We start from the raw sequence: 23,949 nt of genomic DNA, 5'->3' as shown, positions 1-23,949 counted from the left end.
ACAAAGTAAAGCTTCAAATCAAACCTCCGTCACAAAACTATTCAAACTTGCTCTCTTATTCCTGGGCTTTTATAGCTTACACTGATTTTAAAAATCTATTCTTCCATCAACATAAAACAAGTATTCTGATAATCCTCTAACATTCCTTGTTTAAGCATCATCCAAAAAGAAACTCATGAAGCTGACACCCCTTTCAAACAAAGTGTCCCCTTATTATAATACCAGATCATTACAAGATTCAAATAAGAAAATATACAGACATTCTATAAAATAAGGGACCATGACTATTTCTTCAATGTATTCTCAGAGATTAGTATCTCACCTGGAATCCAATGTTTGTCACCTAAAATTAAGGGAAAAAAACCTACAACACTCCCTATTCTAAATGCTATGTAGTATGCTGTATTAGATACTAGAACAGAAACTGAACCGCAGTGGAAACACTAGTGATTTGGGGAAATTAAATTTTATTTTGTAAAATCTAAACAAAGTCTATCGTTTAGTTAAAAGTATTGTCCCAATGTTAATTTCTTAGTTTTGACAAATGTACCATGGTTCTTTAAGTAGTCAACATTAGAAGATGCCAGATGAAGAGTATATAGGAACTCTCTGTACTACTTTTGCAACTTTTCTGTAAATCTAAACTTATTCAATATGAAGTTACCAAAAAAAAAAAAAAGAAAACAACTCATAAAAGAACCTGGCACACAGTAAATGCTAATAAATGGTACCTATTAGAATTATTAATAGCATTAAAATGGCTCATTTTAATTGTTTTAATTGAGGTATCATTGGTTTATAACATTACATAAATTTCAAGTGTATATCGTTATATTTTGCTTTCTGTGTAGATTACATTATGTTTACTACCCAAAGACTAATTACCATCCCTCACCACACGTGTGAATCACCCCTTTCACCCTTCTCCCTCCCCCATTCCCCTCTGGTAACCACCAATCCAACCTCTGTCTCTACGTGATTGTTTGTTGTTGTCTTTATGAGTGAGATCATATGGCACTTGACTTTCTTCCTCTGACTTATTTCACTTAGCATAATACCCTCAAGGTCCAACCATGTTGTTGCAAATGGCAAGATTTCATCTTTTTTTATGGCTAAGTAGTATTCCATTGTGTATATACACCACATCTTCTTTATCCATTAGTCCCTTGACGGGCACCTAGGTTGCTTCCAAGTCTTGGCTATTGTGAATAATGCTGCAATGAACACAGGCGTGGATATATTTTTACGCATTCATGTTTTCATGTTCTTTGGATAAATACCTAGCAGTGGAATAGCTGGATCATAGTTCTATTCTTAATTTTTTGAGGAATCTCCATATTGTTTTCCACAGTGGTTGCACCAGTTTGCACTCCTACCAGCAGTGTATGAGAGTTCCCTTTTCTCCACATCCTCTCCAACACCTGTTATTTCTTGTCTTGTTCATTATAGCCTAAAATGGCTTATTTTAATTGAAAGAAAAATATATTAACTTACCATATTTATTTTCAAAGAAGGACTGTGCAGAGACATGAGATGTACGCCAATGGGAAGAAACGTTTTTGCCTTTACAAAATCCAGGAAGTAGACTGTCTACCAGTTGATCAATGTGTCCAATTTTTAATTCAGATAATCCAAGGTCCCTTAAATTCAGTACAGCCTGTAAAAGATTGAGTCAACCAAGTAAGGAGTACTATCAAGATATTTAAAGAGTACTCATCAGTTGAAATAATATGGATTTTTAAAAATCTAACAAATGCACTGATTTCCATTTTCTTCTAATATTTAAAAAATAAGTTGGTGCAAATAGTTTTGTTCTAGTTTTACTGAGGTCAGTAATGCACAGTTTGACAAAGGTTAAAAAATCATATTGCCAATGGTATCACCAGTCCGTGGAGCTTTAAAGCTTCCTCCAATCCCTAATGCCCATAAACAAAAGCCCATTTGACAAAGAAAGGGTGTGCTGGGCCAGCCCCGTGGCTTAGCAGTTGGGTGCTCGAGCTCCGCTGCTGGCGGCCCGGGTTCGGATCTCGGGTGTGCACCGACGCACCGCTTCTCCAGCCATGCTGAGGCCGCATCCCACATACAGCAACTAGAAGGATGTGCAACTATGACATACAACTATCTACTGGGGCTTTGGGGGGAAAAAAAAGAGGAGGAGGATTGGCAATAGATGTTAGCTCAGAGCCAGTCTTCCTCAGCAAAAAGAGAAGGATTAGCATGGATGTTAGCTCAGGGCTGATCTTCCTCGCAAAAAAAAAAAAAAAGAGAAAGGGTGTGCTCTGTGACCGCAGGACATCTCACTCCTCGAGCCTCACTGCTGAGATCCTTCTTTGAACTGAGAGGTTCTATAATTACCCACATCTAACTTCTAATAATGAGGAAAATTGAACAAAGTCAAATTGTGCGAAAACCAGGCGAAAAATGCACTCACCTTACAACAGGTCTAAAGTAACTAAAATTAGGTAGGGGTAAGTTATTTTGTTGTCCACATGAGCTGACAGGAAGATATTAAAGACCAGTAACAATTACAAGTCATTAGGAGCTAAAACTTCAAGTTAGGAGAGCAAAATAAATAAAACAAGTAATGTATCAACTTCTTATGACGGACATAAAGTTAGATCCAGGGATTACATAGCTCTGGATTGACATTCAGGGGTCTGTCATTTACTAGCTTTGTGACAAGTCATTCATATTCTTAGAATCCATCTCCTCATTAGCAAAATGACCAGGAAATACACCCTATTTCATGATGAGACAGAATGGGTCAACAGAAGAGATCATGCCTTGCTCACCTACTTATCCTAACATATGCAGTAAGATAGTTAAAGGCATGATGAAATAAAATACTTAAAAGTGCTTTTTAAACTTCTAAAAACTATACAATTTAAAGCATATTATTATAATGGAAGCAGGACTACAATATTCAAGAGCTCCTTTTCAAAAGTTATCTTTTAGAATGGAAAACAAAAAAGTCTATTTACAATACATAGACTTCAAAAGGGAAATGCAGATTCTTAACTAAAAAAGAGAATTACTCCCCTTACTGATTGGGTGTCAGGTCCTAGGAACATACAGAGAAATAAGGTACATAAAAGAATAGTAATTATCATACAACATGGTAAATTCTATTACAGAGACATAAAAACAAGTGGCGTGGAGAACACAGAACACAGAGCAACCAATTTCCTAAGTAGGACTAGGCTTCACTGAGGTAACAGTAAGTTAGCAAAATGCTGGGGGAGGAAGCCTTGGGGAAGGGGGCACACAAAAAGTCATCAAAGGGCCTAGAATGTTTGAGATGTAGTAAAAAGTTTACTTTTTAGTAAACTAAAAAGTAAAAAGTAAAAACTGTAGTAAAAAGACGGAGGAAGGGACTAGAAAGATGGGCTATGCCCAAACTGTGAAGAGCCTTATTTGAATTTAATTCTAGAGGTGATATTAGTTTTGTTTTATAGCAAGAAAATAGAAGATAAAGAAGATAAACCAGATGAGAGAAGGCTGATGGAAGAAGAGAAAAATGATATGAGCCTGAACTAAGCCCTGACTAAGAAGGATGGAAATAAATCATAGATAACAGACACTTGAAGAAACTGGTAGAGAAATGGAGAGGGAGCAGGGTTCTCATGGATGTGCTGGTTATCAATTGTCTCTTAGCTCCTCTTCATCCCTCTTGTTCCCATGAACATGGATGTGGGCCCTTTATTTTTTTTTTTTTAAATAATTTTATTTATTTATTTTATTTTTTCCCCCAAAGCCCCAGTAGATAGTTGTATGTCATAGCTGCACATCCCTCTAGTTGCTGTATGTGGGACGCGGCCTCAGCATGGCCGGAGAAGCGATGCGTTGGTGCGCGGGGATCGGAACCCAGGCTGCCAGCAGCAGAGCGCACGCACTTAACTGCTAAGCCATGGGGCCTGCCCTGGAAGTGGACCCTTTAAATATTCTTCCTTTGCCAGCGGGCACGATGTTAAGCTTCGTCAGTAGAGGGCGCCCGAGAGACACTGCGGGGAAAGAGGTTTTGCTCCTGGTTCTAGTGTGCTCACTCAGCAGGCTCCTGTCTGCAGCACCCAGCGTTTCTCCAGCATCTGGCTCCCGCCACGTGTGCAGCTTCTCCAAAGCCTGGCTCCTGCCGTGCACAGTGGCCAGCAGTACCCAGCAGCTTCCTGCGGCACCACTCCTTCACTGGGCAGCTCTGTAGCAGTTTTTCCAGGAAGACACATCCCCATGAACAGCTTTCCCTGGTACCCTAATTTCCATCAAGCTCAGCTGGCGTGGCACCAGTGACGTCTCTGCCATTCAGTGAGCCAAGGCCATGCCCTCACCAACAAGGTCAGGACCTCAACCCGAGGGTGGAGAACTCGTCCTGGGATGCTCTGTCTCAGTACTAGGAGGATTAGCTGCTCCTGACATCTGCTAGTCTTAGATGAATTTTAAAGGTTTCTTTATTATTACTAGCCAATCTATTGTTACATCCCAACCCTCTGTAGAAACAGGGTTTTTTAAATACTAAACTAAAAAATTATACTGATTTTTTTATATTAAATTTTCACTGTTGAAATGACTATGTGGTTTCTCTCTCCTGGCTGGACCCAGACTGATAAAGAGGGGCTGAAACCACTGTAAGATCAAACACACTGGAATCTGGGGAAGAGCTCAGTTTTGGACGTTTTAATTTTGAGGTCCCTGGAGCCTACCAGAGGGATATTTTAACAAGCCACTAGATAAATTACTTTAAAACTTTAGAGAAACTTTAGGTTAGATATATTCGGGGGTTATCAGAATACAGACATATAAATGTTACGTGAAGGTATGAAAATGGATAATACAACCTGGGAGGCTATGCATAATGAAAACGAGATTAAGAATAAATGCACAGTACACCCAGTATTTAAGGGGTTGGCAATAAAAACGGCCAGCAAAATAAAAAGAGAAAAAAATCATCAGTGTAACATCACTCAACTTAAGAGAGTATTTTGAAAGTAGTGGATGTTCAGCAAGATCAAATGCTGAGGAAAAGTTGAAAAAGACAAGGATTTTTAAAAAGGCCTATGTTTAGTCCTAGGAAATCAACAAAAGATAGCAAAATAAGTCTGTAAAATGGTAGAAGTAGTAGCCAAGTACAATAAGATATAGTGTGAATAAAAGTTTTGCAAGTACAGTAACAAGTTCAGAGTACTTTTTCAAGAAGTCTGAAAGCAAAGGGAAAAGAAGTCAGTAGCTTGAAGGAAGTTAAAGGAAGGATTTTTGCTTGCATTGTGGAGTGGATGTCTGGACGAGCAAGACGATGCAAGCCAAGTCACCACACAGCAAAGAGAGTAGAGACAGGTAGGATGCTCAGGGAGAACGAAATGTTTGTGAAACACTAACAGGGAGAACGAAATGTTTGTGAAACACTAACGAGCACTCAGTGAAGACAAACCTATTGTTTGTCACCCATCATGTGCCTAATGAGGGTATATCACCCATTGTTTGTCACCCATCATATGCCTAATGAGGGTATATCAGAGGTTAAGAACACCAATTATGTATTTTAGACCATTAGTCTCAAACTCAACACCGGCTTCTAGTGTTTAGCTACTTTTCAAGCCCCAAAAATGTACTTCACTACTGACCTAGCAATTTCAAAGATTTAGCAACAAGAACAGTAAAAATGGTGCTGCCTAAAGCAACAAAAAATTAAAACAATATCCAACAAAGGGACATCATATAATGCACTCTTTGAAGTCATTAAAAACAGAAAATGTATGACACAAGTTCATATGACTATTAGGTGAACGAAACAGAATCTAAATCAACATATACAGCATAATCCAGTTATTATAAAACTACAAGAGAAAAAAAGAGACATGAAATGCAAATACAAAGGTTAACAGCATTATCCCTGAGGAAAAGGACCACAGGTGAATTTCTTCTACCTACATAATATTTTCCACAATTTCTAAAATAAATATAATTACGCTGCATGTAGCAATTTTAATACATGTAGTATTTTCATGAGGAAAGCTCTCTTGGACTATAATTTGGGAGAGGGGTGTCACAACAGTAGACAGACAAAAGACTGCCTACAGAAAGAGGCAATAGGAACTGGGCACATAGTATAAACGGCAACCATAAAAATGACAAACTTTTCATCTAATTAAAATTTTATCCTAAGACTCACCCCACAAGCCCCCAAAGTGAACTTTTTTCAACTCCTCCTCCACTGTCCTTTGCCAAAGCCCCTGATATCAGGACTAAGAATACAACCTATGTACAGGCTGCAGAGGCTTTGGGGAAACCTAACTACAGACTATAATATTTTTCTATGAATAATGTCTTCTGAGCTACAAGCAACTATCTTATTAATGAATCATGTGAACACAAAGGATCCTAGGCTGGCAATTCCCTATGTCCTAGGCAACACTGATTTTATAATTCTCTGAACGCTGAAAGTACAGTTTCATAGCTCAGACATTTCACTTTCAGGTTCCTATATGCTAATCGTTCAATTACAGTGACAGCTCCTATGAGGCAGTAGATGATAACTTATTACTAGTCTATCTTCCCTGAGACTTGGGAGGCAATTTTGGTCAGTTAACTGTGGGTTCACTGTTACTGCTGGAGGAACACAAAAGAGTATCTAAATGGCATCACAGGAGTAGTAATCTAAAATTGAATACCAAATATACTGCCACATGAAAATTTTTATAGATTAAATGTTAAAGAATAAAACAAAGTAACTTTTCTATATGTACAATAAAGTCAGAATTAGACATCTTTAATCATATAGGAAATTAAGCTGAAGACAGAAATCATCTTGTTACAAATGCGTAAACATAGAAAGACATTTCAAACAGGTCTACAATGTACTAAATCAAAAAGTCTTTGTCACACAACCAGGGGAAAAGCTATGACCTCATTGCTAGGAGTCTCATGCTCAGGAACCACATCTCGATGTTGGTTTTGAGAAATTGATGCACCGACAGAAATAGACGTGGTTTTTGGTGACTGGAAGGCATTGATGAGATGACTCAGAGGAACTGTAACCTAGAAGAAGATAAAAGTTGAAATTAAGTAGTGTGTTTTTTAAAATAAAAACAGAAAAGAATCTTTTATTGTCAGGATTTGGGATGTGTAAAAAGTTAAACATTTACTGTATATCAAAACTATATATTAAAAATTGTAAATACTCAGATTTATTGCTAGTAGGAAGAAAACTTGATATATTCTTTCAGGATAATCTGGCTATATGAATCAAAAGTATTAAGAATACAGTCATGCACTGAATAACGACCTTTTGGTCAAGGATGGACGGCATATAGGAAGGTGGTCCCATAAGATTAGTACCATATAGCCTAGGTGTGTAGTAGGCTGTGCCATCTAGGTTTGTGTATGATGTTCGCACAACAATGAAATCACCTAACAATGCATTTCTCAGACAATATCCCTGTTAAGTGACACAAGACTGTACATACATTTTGTTGTCCCAGCAATCTAACTTCTAGGAATTTATTCTAAGGAAATAATCTGATAAGTGCTTGCATATGCATAGATGACAATTTTCATCAGAACATTTTAAAATTAGTGGAAAGCCAGAAATGTCCACCATTAGAGGATTGGCTAAATAAATGATACCACCACAAAAGGAAATATTTCACAGATTTTTTTAAAAAGTAAGCATATATCCAGAATTTTATACTTCTCAACTTCCTCACTGCACCATCCTGTTCTAAGCCACCATCATCTAATCTATACATGGATTTCTGCAATAGCCTCCGAACTACTCTCCCTGCATCTGCTCTATTAAGACCAAAGTCCGATCACATCACTCCTCTGCTCAAATCCCTTCAATGGCTTCTCTTCTCACTTACAATACAAGCCAAAGTCCTAAGAACTAGGGCATAAAAGCCCTCCATGGCTCTTTATTCCATCTCCAAATTTACCCACTATTACACTCCCTTCCTTCTCTCTGCTCCAGCCCCACTGGCCTCCTTGCTGCTCCTGGAACACACCTGGCAGCCCCCTCACCTCAAGGCCTTTGGATTGCCATTGATTCCCTCTAGTCCAGTTAGTAACACAGCTTGCTTTCATATTCCCTTCAGTTTTTAACTCGAAAGTCATCTTTTCATGAGTCTTTTTCCTAGCCAACCTATTTAATATTTCAACAACCCCCCCTAAAAAATATTCCTTATCCTCTTTCTCTGCTTTATTTTTTCTGGCACTTTCACTGTCTAACACACTTTACATATCTACTTATTTATCTACATATTGTTTATTATCTGTCTCTCTCTCTCCCAACCAATCCTCTGAAACCAACTGTATGTCCAACAATTCAATTCAATTCTGACGCTAATTACCCAGAAGTCAAGGGCTCACTCTCATAAGACTGATCCCATTTCAGACGCCAAATAAAAGTCCCAGGCCACTCATATTTCTGATCTATCAGATAGATATAATCAGGGTTTCCCACAACCTCCTCTTAAGGTTCAATAATTTGATAGAACAGCTCAAAGAACTAAGGAAAATACTTTACTTAAGGGAATGTATACCTCAGCATAATAAGGCCATATATGACAAGCCCACAGCTAACATCACACTCAATGGTGAAAAACTGAAAAGCTAAAAACTTTTCCTCTAAGATCAGGAACAAGACAAGGATGCCCACTCTCACCACTTTTATTCAACGTAGTATTGGAAGTCCTAACCAGAACAATTAGGTAAGAAAAAGAAATAAAATGGATCTATATTGGAAAGGAAGAAGTAAAACTGTCACTATTTGTAGATGACATGATATTATATATAGAAAACCATAAAGATGCCATCAAAAAACTGTTAGAACTAATAAACAAATTCAGTAAAGTTGTAGGATACAAAATCAATACACAAAAATCTATTGTGTTTCTATACACCAATAACAAACTATTAGAAAGAGAAATAAAGAAAATCCCATTTACAACTGCATCAAAAAGAATAAAATACCTAGGAATAAATTTAACCAAGGAGATGAAAGACCTGTATATTGAAAACTATAAGACATTAATAAAAGAAATTGAAGAAGACACAAATGAATGGAAAGATATTCTGTGCTCATGGATTACAAGAATCAATATTGTTAAAATGTCCATACTACCCAAAGCCATCTATAGATTCAGTGCAATTCCTATCTAAATTTCAGTGGCATTTTTCAAAGAAATAGAACAAATGATCCTAAAATTTATCTAGAATCACAAAAAAACTCTCAAATAGCCAAATTAATCTTGAGAAAGAAAAACCCAAAACTGGAGGCATCACACTCCCTGATTTCAAACTATTATTACAAGCTATAATAATTAAAATAGTATGGTATTGGCATAAAAACAGACACATACATCAATGGAACAGAATAGAGAGCCCAGAAATAGACCCACACATATATGGTCAATTAATTAACGACGAAGGAGCCAAGACTATACAGTGGGGAAAGGACAGTCTCTGTCCTTAAATGATGTTGAGAATACTGGACAGCCACAGGCAAAAGAATGAAACTCAACCACTAGTTTAGACCATACACAAAAATTAACTCAAAATGGATTAAAGACTCAAACATAAGACCTGAAACCATAAAACTCCTAGAAGAAAACATAGGCAGTAAGCTCCTTGACATAGGTCTTAGCAATGATTTTTTGAATCTTGACACCAAAAAGCAAAAGCAACAAAAGCAAAAATAAAGAAGTGGGACTACTTGATGCTAAACAGCTTCCGCACAGCAAAGGAAGCCATCAACAAAATGAAAAGGCAACTTACTGAACAGAAGAAAATATTCGCAAATCATGTTACCTGATAAGAGGCTAATATACAAAACATATAAAGAACTCATACAACTCAAAAGCAAAAATAAAAAATAAAAAAAATCCGATTAAAAAATAGGCAGAAGATCTGAATAGACAATTTTCCAAAGAAGACATCGATGGCCAAAAGGTTCATGAAAAGATGCTCCACATCACTAACCAACAGGGAAATGCAAATCAAAACCACAATGAGCTATCACTTCACATCTGTTAGACTGGCTAATATCAAAAAGACAAGAAATAACAAGTGTTGGCAACAACGTGGAAAAAACGGAACCCTTGTGCACTGTAGGTGAGAATGTAAATCAGTGCAGCCACTATGGAAAACAATATGAAGATTCTTCAAAAAATTTAAAATAGAACTATCATGATCCAGCAATTCCACTTCTAATATTTATCTGAAGAAAATGAAAACATTAACTTGAAAAGATATATGCACCCTCACGGTCACTGCAGCATTATTTACAACAGCCAAGGTACGGAAACAATCTAAGTGTCCATCAGTGGATGAATGGATAAGGAAAATGCGGTATATATACCCCACTGAATATTATTCAGCCATAAAAAAGTATGAAACCTTGCCATGTGTGACAACATGGATGGACCTCAAAGGCCTTATGCCAAGTGATCTATCAGACAGAGAAACACTAATGCCGTATGTTCTCTCTTATATGTGAAATCCGAAAAAACAACAACAAAAAAGCTCATAGATACAGAGAATAGACTGGTGGTTCCTAGGGGCACGGGGAGGGACGCGGCAGAAATGGGCGAAGGGGGTCAAAAGATAAAAAAAATAAATAAATAAAATGTAAAAAAATAAAACACTTCAAATCATGCATTAAAGTTTAATCACCTCTTTCAGAAAAGAAAGCTGTCACAGTAGGTGCTAAAAAATAAACGTTATATGAGATGATTATTTTGGAAATAGAAAAATACCTGGCATCGAGCACTAGATGAGACATTGTGTTAAGTAGTTCCTACTCATCTCATTTATTATTCCTTACAGTACTTTGAAGCAGTTTATTATTATTATTTTATAGATGAGAAGACTAAGTCTCAGAGAGGTTTAGTAACTTGCCATGGTCACGCAGCTAATAATCAGTGGAGTCAGGATACAAAACCAGGGATGCCTCACTCCTAAATCTGTGCTCTTAACCACTCTTCTATACTGACTCAATTAAATGGATTGGAAGTAGGAAAAAATGAAACCAAACCAAACAAACTAGTATATCCTTTCTAAAGGGCAATATGGTAATATCCATCAAAACTACAAATGTGTTTCTCCTTTGACCCAGGAGTCCCACTCACAAGAATTTATCTTACAGAAATATATGTACATATATAAAATATGTTATTAAAATTAATAAAAATAAAATTATAATAACTAATAAGTATTGAATACATTAAATGCCAGGCATGTGTTGAGCAATATATGTTAAAAAAAAAAACCTTTATTTACATTTACCAGTCTATCATAAAAGACAGAAATGAACAGCCAGATGAAGAGATACATAGGGCAAGGTCCAGAAGGGTCCCAAGCACAGGAGCTCATATTCCCCATGGATTTGGAGTATACCATCCTCCTGCACTGTGAATCTCTGTGCTGAATCTCACGTTCAAGAGTTTTTACCCAGCTCCATCTCCAGGCCAGCCCTCCCCTGCCAGAGGCTGGAAGGGTTGGGGCTGAGAATTCCTTACCTTCTAATCACTAGGTCTTTCTGGTGACCAACCCAATCCTGAGGCTATCCAAAGACCCCACTTAAGTCACTTCATTAGCATAAATCCAGGTGTGATCCAAAGGGACTCCTTATAAATAACAAGACTCCAATCACTCAGGAAATTCCAAGGGTTTTAGGAGCTCTGTGCCAAGAACTGGGAACACAGACCAAATATTTATTTTTTATTATACCACACTCTCCACTCAAAGTTAAGTTCCACGTGGCAAGTGATTTTTTCTCTATTTTATTGTTTTACTTCTCTCTATTTTATATTTATATAATTATTTAATACAAAATGTTTTTACATAATGCTTACATAATTTACATATTTTGTATTATTTTATTTTTCTCTTTTCTCTATTTTATTCAATACTGTATCCCAGTGCAACAACAATGCACACAGTAGATACTAAATAAATATTTGTTGCGTAAATGAATAAATTAAATGGGTTCCTCCCATAGCCGGATTTTGTACTACCTGCTTTGTTCATATTATCTCCTTTAATCCTCATAAGAGTTATAAAAATTAGTTACTATTATACTTTCTATTTAACTGACGAAGACAACAAAGATTTAGGTAGGTTTAGTGGCATGCTCAAAGTTACACAGCCAGTAAGAATAGGAGCAAGGACTCCAACTCCGATAACTCAAGATTTCAGTTAAAGACTTTTCATCCCATAGTTATTGATATAAAAGTAAATTCATGATACGGTATTAAATGAAAAAAGCAGGCTATAAAATTATCTGTAACATCTTTTTTTAAAGTATGAACACACACATTTGTGTAGACATAAAATGTACGAAAGAATTTAAACTAAAATGTGATCTCTCTGGGTAATGAGATTATAGGTAATCTTTATTTTCTTCTTTATATATTTTTCTTTTCAGCATTATTGGCAATGAGTGTGTATTATTTTTAGAGTCAGAAAGAACATTAAGCTCTTTTAAAACTATAGGAATGAAATTTTTTTATTGAGATATAACTGACATATAACATATTAGTTTCAGGTGTATAACATAACGATTTGATATTTGTATATATTGAGAAATGATCACAGTAAGTCTAGTTAACATCCATCACCATAGTTACATAAATTTTTTTTCCTGTGATGAGAACTTTTAAGATCTACTCTCCTAGCAAATTTTAAGTTTACAATACAGTCTTGCACTGCATAACATTTCACTCAACAACAAGACTGCATTATAGGAAAGTGGTCCTACAAGATTAGTACCATTTAGCCTAGGTGTGTAGTAGGCTATACCATCTAGGTTTGTGTAAGTACACCGTATGATGTTTGCAAAACGATGAAATCGCCTAACGATGCATTTCTCAGAACGTATCCCCAATGTTAAGCAGCGTGTGACTGTATTATTAACTATAGTCACCATGCTATATATCACATTCTCATGACTTATCCATTTTCTAACTCGAAGTTTGTACCTTCTGACCCTCTTGACCCATCTCGCCAACCTCCCACCTCTAACCTCCAGCAACCACCAATCTGTTCTCTGTATCTATGAGCTCAGTTTTTTAATTTAACTTATTGTCCTTGGATAGGGGACGTATCATATATTAAACTGATAAGAACAGATACTATCTCTGATCTTAGCCGAAAGGCCGAGAAGCAATTCAAATTATTTTAAGATACATATTTTCTGCCTATTTTTTTGAAAAGTTTTATTTCAGTTATCTCTTCTCATTCAAAAAAGGAATTAAATTGCTAAAAGATAGTTTGATCTCTTCTCAATGAAAAAGCTCACTTTCTGTGTCTTTCCTAATTTTACAATTTAAATTCAAGTGTATTCAATCAATTAAGCAACCAGGAATTACAAATGTATTCACCATGTTCACAGCATAAAATGCATAAGGGTCCTATATGCTCATAATTATGACTGCCTATAGTACACAAAATCCCTTCACCATCTCTACCAAAATCATATACCACTAACTCTCCATCCAGCTGATGATATTTTCTCCTAAAATGAGATTTTCTTGATGTGAGCTTCCAAAAGTTCAGTTTTAAAAGGTTTAATACTGTACTCAACAGGCCAAGTCAGACCTCTTTTCAAACAATTGCCAGGACTGCTCCAGACACTGTCATTTTGGTAAATAACACCTTCATGCATCCAGCTGGTCAAACCAGAAACATCTCTTTCCATCATCCCTTATATCCAATCTCTCATGAAATTCCATTCTTTCTTCAAAATAAATCTCATCCCCTTCTTTCCATAATCACTGCCACCACTTTAGTGGTGCATTATCCCTCTCCTGGATGTGCAACAGCATCCTTAATTGAAAACACTTCCACTCGTACCCTTCCACATTCTCCACACAGCAAGGAGCCAGAGTAATCTATTAAAAATGTAAATCTGATCATGTTACTCCGTGCTTAAACGCATTCAACGGTTCCCAACACACTTAAAATTAAATCCAAAATCCCTTATGATAACTCCCCGTACGATGTGCGTCAAGGCTTCTCTCCAACCTCATTTCTTGTCATTGCAACCTTTAATCACCACGCTCTGGCCATCCTGGCCCTACTTTTGTTCCTCCAATCGGCTAAACTCTTCCGTATCCCAGGATCTCCAGATATCCTTCCCTCTGCCTAGGATACCTGTTCACTTCCATTCACTCTTCACCTGGATAACTCCTACGCATCGTTTTCTTCATAGCACCATTAAGATCTCACCAAATCACCAAAGATTTGCTTTATTAACCCGGCACATTACTGATACCTAATAAACTAATCGTTTCCTTTTCTACTACCCAGTCAGTACGGGGGTGGGGGGTGGGGGAGAGGCAGAGGGGGTTACATAAAGGAACATAATTACATGCTGAAACATAATTACATAAATCTGAATGTTTTCAAAACTGTTTACTTGCAAAACTGTGAGAACTCCCCCCCCAAAAAAACTATCAAAATGTTACCATCAAAAAACATTTTTAAATGAACCTAGAAAATATTGTCACAGTGATTACTCCTGAAACGTAATTAAAAACCCTTAGAAACATTTTTCTCCGCCCTATTATTGCTTTATGAAAAGATGGGGAGGAGGCTGATTCAAAATTTTAACTGCAAGCACTCAGTAACTTGAAATATATATATATATTAGTCATTTCTGATCAATAAAAAGAAACCATTCGTGGCAGATTATTCAAATTATTACATCGAGTTGAGTTAAAGGGAAAGAGAGAACGGGATCGGGGCTATAAAAACTGAAGTCTCTGGAGAGGCAGAAAGAAGGAAAGGAAACATTACTTGCTCCCTTTCCATCTACGGCAAAGACGTTTTCCCCATCCCCACCCCCACCCCCTCCAGAATGTCCGGCATTGAACAATGCCTGATGGATTCTCGAGCAAAAATTCCACGCAATCAACTCGGTAAGCCAACGTCTCCATCACGCTCATATCATGCCTCTGCTTCATCATCAGCCCTTTATTAAGACTCAGGCCCCACTCTCAGCGTTGCCCCTGATCCACTTCTCAACCTCGGGACTCACGCTGGGTTAACCGCTTCCACGAAACGCAAACAGCAAACAGCCGCGGGCCGACGGGGAGAAAAATGGACCGGATGCTGGACTCACCTGGGGCTGCACTGTGCTCGACAGGGAAAACATCTCCTCCGGGCCCGCAGCGACCTCACCCGCCTGCCAAAACTGCCCCACTGTCCACGGCCCAGCGGGGAGGCGCCGAGCCCTTTCTGTCCCTTCCTTTTCTCCCCCCCCTTACCCCTCACTCTTCTCAAAAACGGAAAATGGCCTCCCTTTCCTCCAGCTGCTGCGACAGACAGTCTGCCCCGGAAGGCAAGGCTCTAAAGCAACAGTACTTCCGGGGCAGGTGAGAGCCACCGTCTAGGCACTGACGCCAGCGCTGCGCTCTTTCCGGGGGCCGCTGGCCCCCCCGAAGTAGTTGATGCTGACGTTGAATACACGCCCTGGCTCCCCAAAGCTCTCTGGCTGTAGTTTTCTTTTTCTTAAGAGGGACCGGCATCCCCCCTGTGAAACCTGACTTGCTACAGCTTCCTTATCAAATCTTCCAATGCCTTCTCTTCCGACTGGGCCTCGAGCTGTAAGACCCTGTGCTACAATTTAGTGCTGTCTTCCTCACAATCAATCGGAAAATTCTTCCTGTTGGTCCTAATCTGTTTCAGTCAGGCAAGTTACATCATGTTAAAGTGACAGATTTACAGGCCAGCCACCCGCTTCCCGTTCATCCAGTTTCTCCACATTCCGTGACTTCACTGGCCGTGGCTTTACTGAGCACACCGAACTGGTTTACATAAAACACAAGCCCCCCAATTCAGATTCAAAGCCCCGTTGTTCCTTTTCCTGTCAGGCAAGAACTGTTTGTGCCTCCCCCGTCATTACAGAGGAAGGGGGCCGTGCTCACTGCCCTCGAAGAGGCTGTGGGTGGTTCCAGAACTTCCCAGCGCCCCGCATTTACGCCCATTGCTTCCTTCGGCGTCGACGAAAGTAGGTGACAGGGGCGGGGCTACGTTGGGCTCCGCGCGGCGAGCGCGGCGACGGCGTGACGTCACGGCCGGCGAGCGGCGCGGGCGGAGCCTTACTTTGAACCCAGTTGGCGGGACCGGCGGCTGGGAAGGGGACCTTGGCGCCTGCTGCAGGCTTCCGTCCGGGCTGGCCGGCGATGGAGCCCGCTGCGGGGAGCGAGAAGGAGTGTGGAGGAGGCGCGGCGACAGTGGAGTGCGTGCATAGGATCCCGCTGCCAAGACCTCCCTCCATTGAGGAATTCACAATAGTGAAGCCCATTAGCCGTGGCGCCTTCGGGAAGGTGTATCTGGGGCAGAAAGGCGACAAGTTGTATGCGGTGAAGGTAAGAGGTCGAGGAGTAAAGAAAGGGAAGGAGTCCGGCCCTTCGGCCCTCCTTCCTACTCCCTGAATTGGGCAGGCCGCTGCAGCAACTAGACTGGGTGGCGTGGTTGCTGAAGCCCCAGAGCCCTGCGAGCTGACTTCTCCCTTAGGGTGACATCAGCCGGGCTAGTCGGGTGTCTCACCGCTGCCCCGCCCTTCTCTTCACACTGCGAGAACTTGGGAGACACCAGAACTTCTGAATCCTTTTTGCTGATGTGGCCTTTAGCAGGATTAAGTTTGAAACTTTAAATTTGAAACAGTTATTTGAAAATTATATTTTAATTCTATCGGTTTGATATAGATTAATTTCTTTTTTATTGAGATATAATGGACATTAACATGAGTTTCAGGTGTACAACATAATGATTCAGTATTTGTATACCTGGTGAAATGATTACCACAGTAAGTCTAGTTAACATCCATCATTAACACAGTTGAAATTTTTTTCCTTGTGGTGAGAACTTTTAAGATCTACTCTCTTAACCACTTTCAAATATACAATGCAGTATTATTAACTGTGTCAGTTAATAATCAGTTACCAGGCTGTGATATAGTTTAATTCCTGACCTACTATATAACCAAAAGATCTCATTAAACAAACCCCATTTTTTCTCTTCAAACCTTTCATTATAAATCTAGAACGTACTTTTATTTAAAGACTAAGCCGAAATATGTCCTGAATCACTTCTTTAGCCTTGGAGCAGTATATATCATTCCACAGGCATTCAAGAGCGCTCAGTGTATTTGAGGCTGTACTGGCCACTCTTGCTTCTCATCCGCTCGCATAGTTTCAGATTACTCTCATCTCAGCACTGAGTGAACGTGATAAAGGAAAGAAACCAGTCTGAGTGCCCATGCAGTTTCAACTTCCTGTTGGACATTGCTGTGTGAATATCTAGAAGACACCTCGAAATTGTACTTGCCTAACTTTAAACAATCCTCTCCACCTAGCCACCTAAACTCTGAACCTGCTATATTGCCTCTCTCCATTTAATAACACCACCATCATCCCTGCCATTCAGGCTAGACGCTTGAGTCATTTGAACTTTCCTCTACTTCCTCTGTCTATCCTATCTCTCAACTAGTCCTGTCAATTCTGTCTCATATTCGTTATTATTACCCCTTCCATTCTATTCCCAAATCTGCCCAAGTACAAGACTTCGTTTTTTTCTCCCTTTTCCTTTCTTTCTTTCCTTCTTTCTCTCTGTCTCTCTCTCTCATTTCTCTCTCTCATTTCTTTCTTTCTAAAAGTACAGTTTGGGTTTTAGTGAATTAAAGATTGGGTAACCATCACCATAAGCCAATTGTAGAACATCTCCGTCACCCTGAAACCACCTCTCCTGCCCATCTGCCATTCCTCCTCCCCTAATAACCCTAGCCCCGAGTAACCACCAATCTGCTTTTTATCTCTATAGGTTTGCCTTTTCTGGACATTGCGTATAAATAGAATCATACAGAATATGGTCTTTTGCATCTGGCTTTTTTCACTTGACATGATGTTTTTGACATTCATTAGGCCTTCATTTCCATACCTACTCTATTGGAATGGACCCCTAACTGGAATCACTGTTTATTTTTTCATCCATTCCTTAGGCTATCCGTTCCTTGTGACATGCAAGCTAAAGTCCAGACTCCTTAGAAAAGCAGTCATTCTCCAAGTTCTGGCTCTAAACTTCCACTGGATCTTCTGCATGTCCTATGTTCTAGCCATGCCAGACAATTGGCTAATCCCTGAATGCTATGTGTTGTCTTGTTTCCAAGCTTATGTTTATCCTGATTCCTCCTTAAGTGCTTTTCTTCTACCCTTCTCTGCTCTTCTCCACCCATGTTACTTGTGTATTAAGGCTCAGCTTAGCTCCTCTTCAAGCCTTCCCCACCTTTCAGACCCACCTCATTGAAATTAATTCTGCTTTGCTTCATATGTCCCCAAGATTTTTTTTGCTTTTCCTTCTACTGTACTACTAATCAGTCATTATCAGTTGAAATGAAAACACTAGTTCATTTTTTCAATAAATATTTGTTGAGCATCCCCTTTGTAGGATCTGGGGTACAGTGGTAAATAAAACAAACATGCCCTCCTAGAGCTTCCAATCTAGTGGAATGATCGGTGAAATCAGGCTACAGACAGGCTTTGTCAATTTCCCTCAGTTTTCCTATGGAAAGGATATAAGGCTAGAATTTACAGTGTATTAATGATTTTATTAAATACTCTAATGAATCTTTGGAAGAAATATGCCTTTTTTTCTTGTAATCATCCTGAGAATTATCTCAACGTTACTGACTGTTCAGTTTAGTGCTCCGGTTTTACTGTAGTTTATAGTTTTGCTTCAGTACCAATTACCTTGAAACTTGAAACAAGCAATTAGTTATCTTCCCTAAGACAGCATTTGAGACTGTTAAGTTTCAGTAGTTCTAACCATTCTTAAGATTTTTTTTTTCTAGATCTTAATCTTAAGATTTTGTTTCTACACAAACTTCCTACAGTCTTCCTCTTTCTGAATCTATTCCCATCCATCAAAGAATCAGAAGTAAAAAAAAATTTATTAGCTACTATTTCTCTGGGCTGAGATTCCAGATTATCTGGGGGCTTATTAGGAACAGTACTATCTTTTGTCTTTCTTATAAGAACAGCAGAACAGGGCCGGCCCCATGGCTTAGCGGTTAAGTTCGTGCCCTCCGCTACTGGCGGCCCGGGTTCGGATCCCGGGTGCGCACTGAGGCACCGCTTCTCCGGTCATGCTGAGGCCGCGTCCCACATACAGCAACTACAAGGATGTGCAACTATGACATACAACTACCTACTGGGGCTTTGGGGAAAAAAAAAAGGAGGAAGATTGGCAATAGATGTTAGCTCAGAGCCGGTCTTCTCAGCAAAAAAAGAGGAGGATTAGCATGGATGCTAGCTCAGGGCTGATCTTCCTCACACACACAAAAAAAAAAAGAACAGCAGAACAGAATTTTTTTTCTACTAATATTACTAATATGTAGGGCAGTAAGGGAGTGTTTCGTTACTTCTTTTTCCTTCTCAAAAGAGATGTGATACTTTTGCTGTTTGATACCAAGATAAGCAGTTCTGTGTTGAAGAAAGTTTTGTTTTGTCTTCACCGTATTGGCTGTTTTTCTGTCAGAGTTTCCTGGTGGCAATGTGAGATCCAAATGACATTTATATGTTCTCTCTCTGGTTGTTTTTATGATGGCAACTTTGAAAGCTGAGGACATTTTGTAATAAAAAATAAAATGAATGAGTCATGTTATCATGTTATGTTGTCTACTATAGGTTGTCAAGAAAGCAGACATGATCAACAAAAATATGACTCATCAGGTACAGGCAGAGAGGGATGCACTGGCACTAAGCAAAAGTCCTTTCATTGTCCATCTGTACTATTCACTGCAGTCAGCAAACAATGTCTACTTGGTGAGTAAATAATTTCACATTTTTTTCTTCATTCAGCGATCACTGAACATAGTGACTTAAGAATACAGTCTCTGGGTTCAGAGTACCTGGGTTTGAATTACAGCTCTTATACTTACTGGCTTTATGACCTTGGCCAACACCTTACCTGTTGTATTAGTCAGAGTTCTCCAGAGAAAAAGAACTAATAGGGTGTGTGTGTGGAGAGAGAGGGGGATTTATTTTAAGGAATTGCCCTGCATGCTTGTGGGGCAAGTCTGAGATCTGTAAGATAGCTCAGCTGGCTGTAGACCCAGGGAAGAGTTGATGTTGCAGCTCAAGTCCAAAAGCAGTGTAGGGTGGACTCCGTGACTTAGCAGTTAAGTGCGCGCCCTCCGCTGCTGGCGGCCCAGGTTCGGATCCCGGGTGTGCACTGACGCACCGCTTCTCCGGCCATGCTGAGGCCGCGTCCCACATACAGCAACTAGAAGGATGTGCAGCTATGACATACAACTATCTACTGGGGCTTTGGGGGAAAAATAAATAAATAAATAAATAAAAGCAGTGTAGAGGCAGAAATCCCTCTTCTTGGTGGGCGGTGGGAGTGGCAATGGAGGACAACACCTCTATCTTTTTTCTTGTAAGGCCTTCAATTGATTGGATAAGGCCCACCCACATTGTGGAGGGTAATCAGCCTTAACTCAAAGTCTACTGACTTAAATGTTAATCTCATCTAAAAAATACCTTCACAGCAACATTTAGGTTGGTGTTTCACCAAATATCTGGGTACCATAGCTTAGCCAAGTTGACACATAAAATTAACCACCCCCCCTCAGTTTCTTCTTCTGCAAAATGGAGATAATAATAGTACCTACCTCAAAGGTTATTACAAAATTTCAGTAGGTTAATACAAAACACATAGAACAGTGTCTGGCACATAGTGCTAAAATTATTTGATAAGTAAAGAACATTTAATAGAAATATTATATAAAGTTTGGTGTATAATAAGGAGAGATATTAGGAAGTGGTGGGGTTTGGATGTGTGGACTTTGAGAGTTGCCTGATTTTCATTTAAAGCAGCAGCTTCCACTCTTAATTCTAATGAGGAACTTGAGGCGGGCAGGAATAGGTGAGGATATTTTACCTACAAATTCCAGAGGTTCTTCTGACTTCAGAGATGGTCCGTGGATTAAATGTTTGGTAACTCCAATAGCTTCTGTTTAGTATGTATAGTATGAATGAATTGGTCTTTAGGATGTAGATTTTAGACCTGGGATTTATATATTTATCAACAGGAGCCTCATTCCTTTAATAATTTGACCTCGTTCAAGAGTGGAAACCCTTTATCTTCAATATGCTAAAGTTCTCTTGCAACTCTGGAACATAATTGTGCCACATTGCAACTTTTTGCTGTACCAAAAGCTGGAAACTGAATAGAACTCTGGTATGGAAGAACACGATATCCAGCTTCAAGCTATAGACCTGAAAATTCAGGATAGTTTGTAAAAATAGAGCCTAATCTAAAAGTCTTTTGGCACCTGATGGTGAAATCCATTTCTAATCTTTCAGTAAATCTGTGAGTATACTTAGACTGATGTTAAATGTGATTGCAAAGATTTATGGGGAGGCCAGAAAACTTTGGAGAGTAAAAAGTTTTTTTAGGACAGCAGTGACCACCGTTTTTGCATTAGGACTAATTCAGGATAAATAAGAGGTTTTTACAAACCACAGTTGTTTAAAGGAACGCATGGAATGTGATCATATTGTAGACACTATTCTTCTACCTATTTTTTCCACTTAGTGGTGACCTCATCCTTTTTAATGACTGCAGAGAATTACATAGATTTATTTATGAATTCCATAATTTCTCTAACAAATGCCCTATTGATGAATTGGTCTGGATTCTTTTTTTAACTGCTTGGTTTTGCTACTATTCTAAACAATGCTCCAGTAAATAACTTAGCGTGAATTGCAGTACCTGGTTATAATGACCTTCTCTTTGGGAGATGAGACCTGCTAATGCTGGGGGAAAAGATTTTGGAGTAAAGATACAGATTTGTATCAGAGCAGGTTTATTTATTTATTTATTTATTTATTTATTTATTTATTTTTTGTGAGGAAGATTAGCCCTGAGCTAACATCCACCCCAATCCTCTTCTTTTTACTGAGGAAGACTGGCCTTGAGCTAACATCCATGCTGATCTTCCTCCACTTTATGTGGGACGCCGCCACAACATGGCCTGACAAGTGGTGAGTTGGTGCGCGCCCGGGATCCGAACCCAGGCTGCCAGCAGCAGAGTGCGCAAACTTAACCACTACGCCACGGGGCCAGCCCCAGAGCAGGTTTAAAGACAGCCCCTCAGGAGACCCCTAGGTTCTGAGAAAGCATGAGAGAGGGGTCTACTTTTTAGGATGATTTACTGTCTGAGTGAGTCAAAAAAATATATAGTAGCAGTAAGAAGGTGAAAACCAAATACCATAAGAGTAATTGATTCTTCAATGAAGAAATCTGGAAGTGACCACCTTAACTATAAGTCAAATACTGTAAGAGTAATTGACTTAAGAGCAATCTCTTAAGCCGGTGACTGGCCAACTGGCCCATGAGCTGAATCTGGCCCACTGTTTCTGTACAGCGTGTGAGCTAAGAATAGTTTTTGCATTTTTTAAATGTTGGAAAAAATCAAAAAAGAATAATATTTTGTGATACATTAAAATTATATGAAATTTGAATTTCAGTGAATAAATAAAGTTTTAGTGGAACACAGCCACATCCTTTTGTTTACATATTATCTATGGCTACTCGTACTACAACAGAGGAGTGAAGTCGTTGCAACACAGACCATATGGCTCACAAAGCCTAAAGTATTTACTATCTGGCTCTTTACAGAAAAAGAAGGAAACATTATTGTATGTCATTTCGAAAGAAGGTGGGTGACTGTTTAATTCTTCAGTTTTTCCTGGCACCCTCTAATGCCTTTACCACATACTGTTTCATATGCAGGGTGTGTGCCTTCCTCAATGCCATGACTGGCTGTCGCATCAATCCTGACTTAGCCCTGTGGCAGCCAGGAGTTTCCCCAACCCTGGTCTAACAGTGGTGGTTGAAGAGCTGGGTTGAATTGCTCAACTTGGTAGATTTTTTTTCCATGTTTGTGTCCTAGAATTAGTGGAATAGGTAAACAACTATAATATTTTTAATTTCCTATTCCTAAAATTAGGTAGGGGACTGTATCTTGTCTATCAACTTCATCACTTGTTTAGATCCTTGATATTCAAAGTGTAGTCCACAGACAGGCAGCATCAGCATCATGTGGGAGCTTATTAGAAATGCAGAATCTCAAGCCCCACTCCAAATCTGCTGAATCAGAATTTTAATGAGATCCCAGGCTCATTAAAGTGTGTGAAGCACCTCTTTAGACAAAACAAAGATTTCCTAGAAATAGGAAGCTACTTTGGGGCAAAGAGATAAGGTAAGACTGAACTTAACCACAATAACAACAAATAATTGGCTACTACATGCCAGGTACTATGCTAGGTACAAAGAATGTAAAGATTAAAATGTTTATTATGGAAAAATTCAAACATACACAAAAATGGAAAGATGATATAATGAACCCCCATGTATCTATCACCTAAGTTCAACAGTTACCAATATTTTGCCAAATTTGTTTCTTCTATTTCCCCCTCCCCATCAACCTGTCATGTAATGGTTTTGGTATCCTTTGATTCATTGGCTGGATTCTTTATTTTATCAAGGTTTGCAAAATGAGTTTGTAAATTCTGTTATTCCTTCAGCTTTTATTAACTGGAATTCTATAAAGAACTTCCCCTTTTCGTATAATTCGTTGCTCTCTAATACAGCTTGTATGAGGAAGGCAGAATAACTGCTTGATTCTTTTCCTTTCATCACCAGTTTTCTGAAGAGCAACCTCCAAATGCATGTTTTTTTAGTATCTTAATGAATTCACGGAATTTTATGATTTGATGTATTTTAATCCACTGCAGTCATTTTGTGTGTGTGTGTGAGGAATATTAGCCATGAGCTAACATCTGTTGCCAATCCTCCTCTTTCTGCTGAGGAAGATTGGCCCTGGGCTAACATCCATGCCCATCTTCCTCCACTTTATATGGGATGATGCCATAGCATGGCTTGACAAGCGGG

General features: G+C 39.0%; 2 protein-coding genes and 1 pseudogene across 11 annotated transcripts in view; 1 reads left to right on the top strand and 2 right to left on the bottom strand.

The window, feature by feature from the left end:
* YME1L1 (YME1 like 1 ATPase) overlaps positions 1-15,952 on the bottom strand; it is a 54,629-nt gene extending 38,677 nt beyond the window's left edge. Inside the window, exons 1-3 of the mRNA XM_058532677.1 lie at positions 15,110-15,952; positions 6,895-7,026; positions 1,495-1,657 (exon numbers count right to left, since the gene is read on the bottom strand). Coding sequence (XP_058388660.1) covers positions 1,495-1,657; positions 6,895-7,026; positions 15,110-15,142 — 328 coding nt within the window. The 5' untranslated portion in view covers positions 15,143-15,952. The remainder of the gene's footprint in view (positions 1-1,494; positions 1,658-6,894; positions 7,027-15,109) is intronic.
* Positions 13,042-13,154, bottom strand: LOC131398962 (U2 spliceosomal RNA; annotated as a pseudogene).
* A 166-nt stretch (positions 15,953-16,118) lies between the features above and the next one.
* Positions 16,119-23,949, top strand: part of MASTL (microtubule associated serine/threonine kinase like) — a 58,154-nt gene continuing 50,323 nt past the window's right edge. For 9 of the 10 annotated variants that reach the window (XM_058532663.1, XM_058532670.1, XM_058532671.1 and 6 more), the window contains exons 1-2: positions 16,119-16,358; positions 19,674-19,811. In XM_058532663.1, the coding sequence (XP_058388646.1) occupies positions 16,173-16,358; positions 19,674-19,811 (324 nt within the window). In that variant the 5' untranslated portion in view covers positions 16,119-16,172. The remainder of the gene's footprint in view (positions 16,359-19,673; positions 19,812-23,949) is intronic. The other variant, XM_058532668.1, reaches the window with a different exon arrangement.

This window comes from Diceros bicornis, chromosome 36, assembly GCF_020826845.1.
Source record: "Diceros bicornis minor isolate mBicDic1 chromosome 36, mDicBic1.mat.cur, whole genome shotgun sequence".
NCBI lineage: Eukaryota > Metazoa > Chordata > Mammalia > Perissodactyla > Rhinocerotidae > Diceros > Diceros bicornis.
Note: the sequence above shows the minus strand (reverse complement) of the source record. Positions and strands in the feature narration are given on the sequence as shown.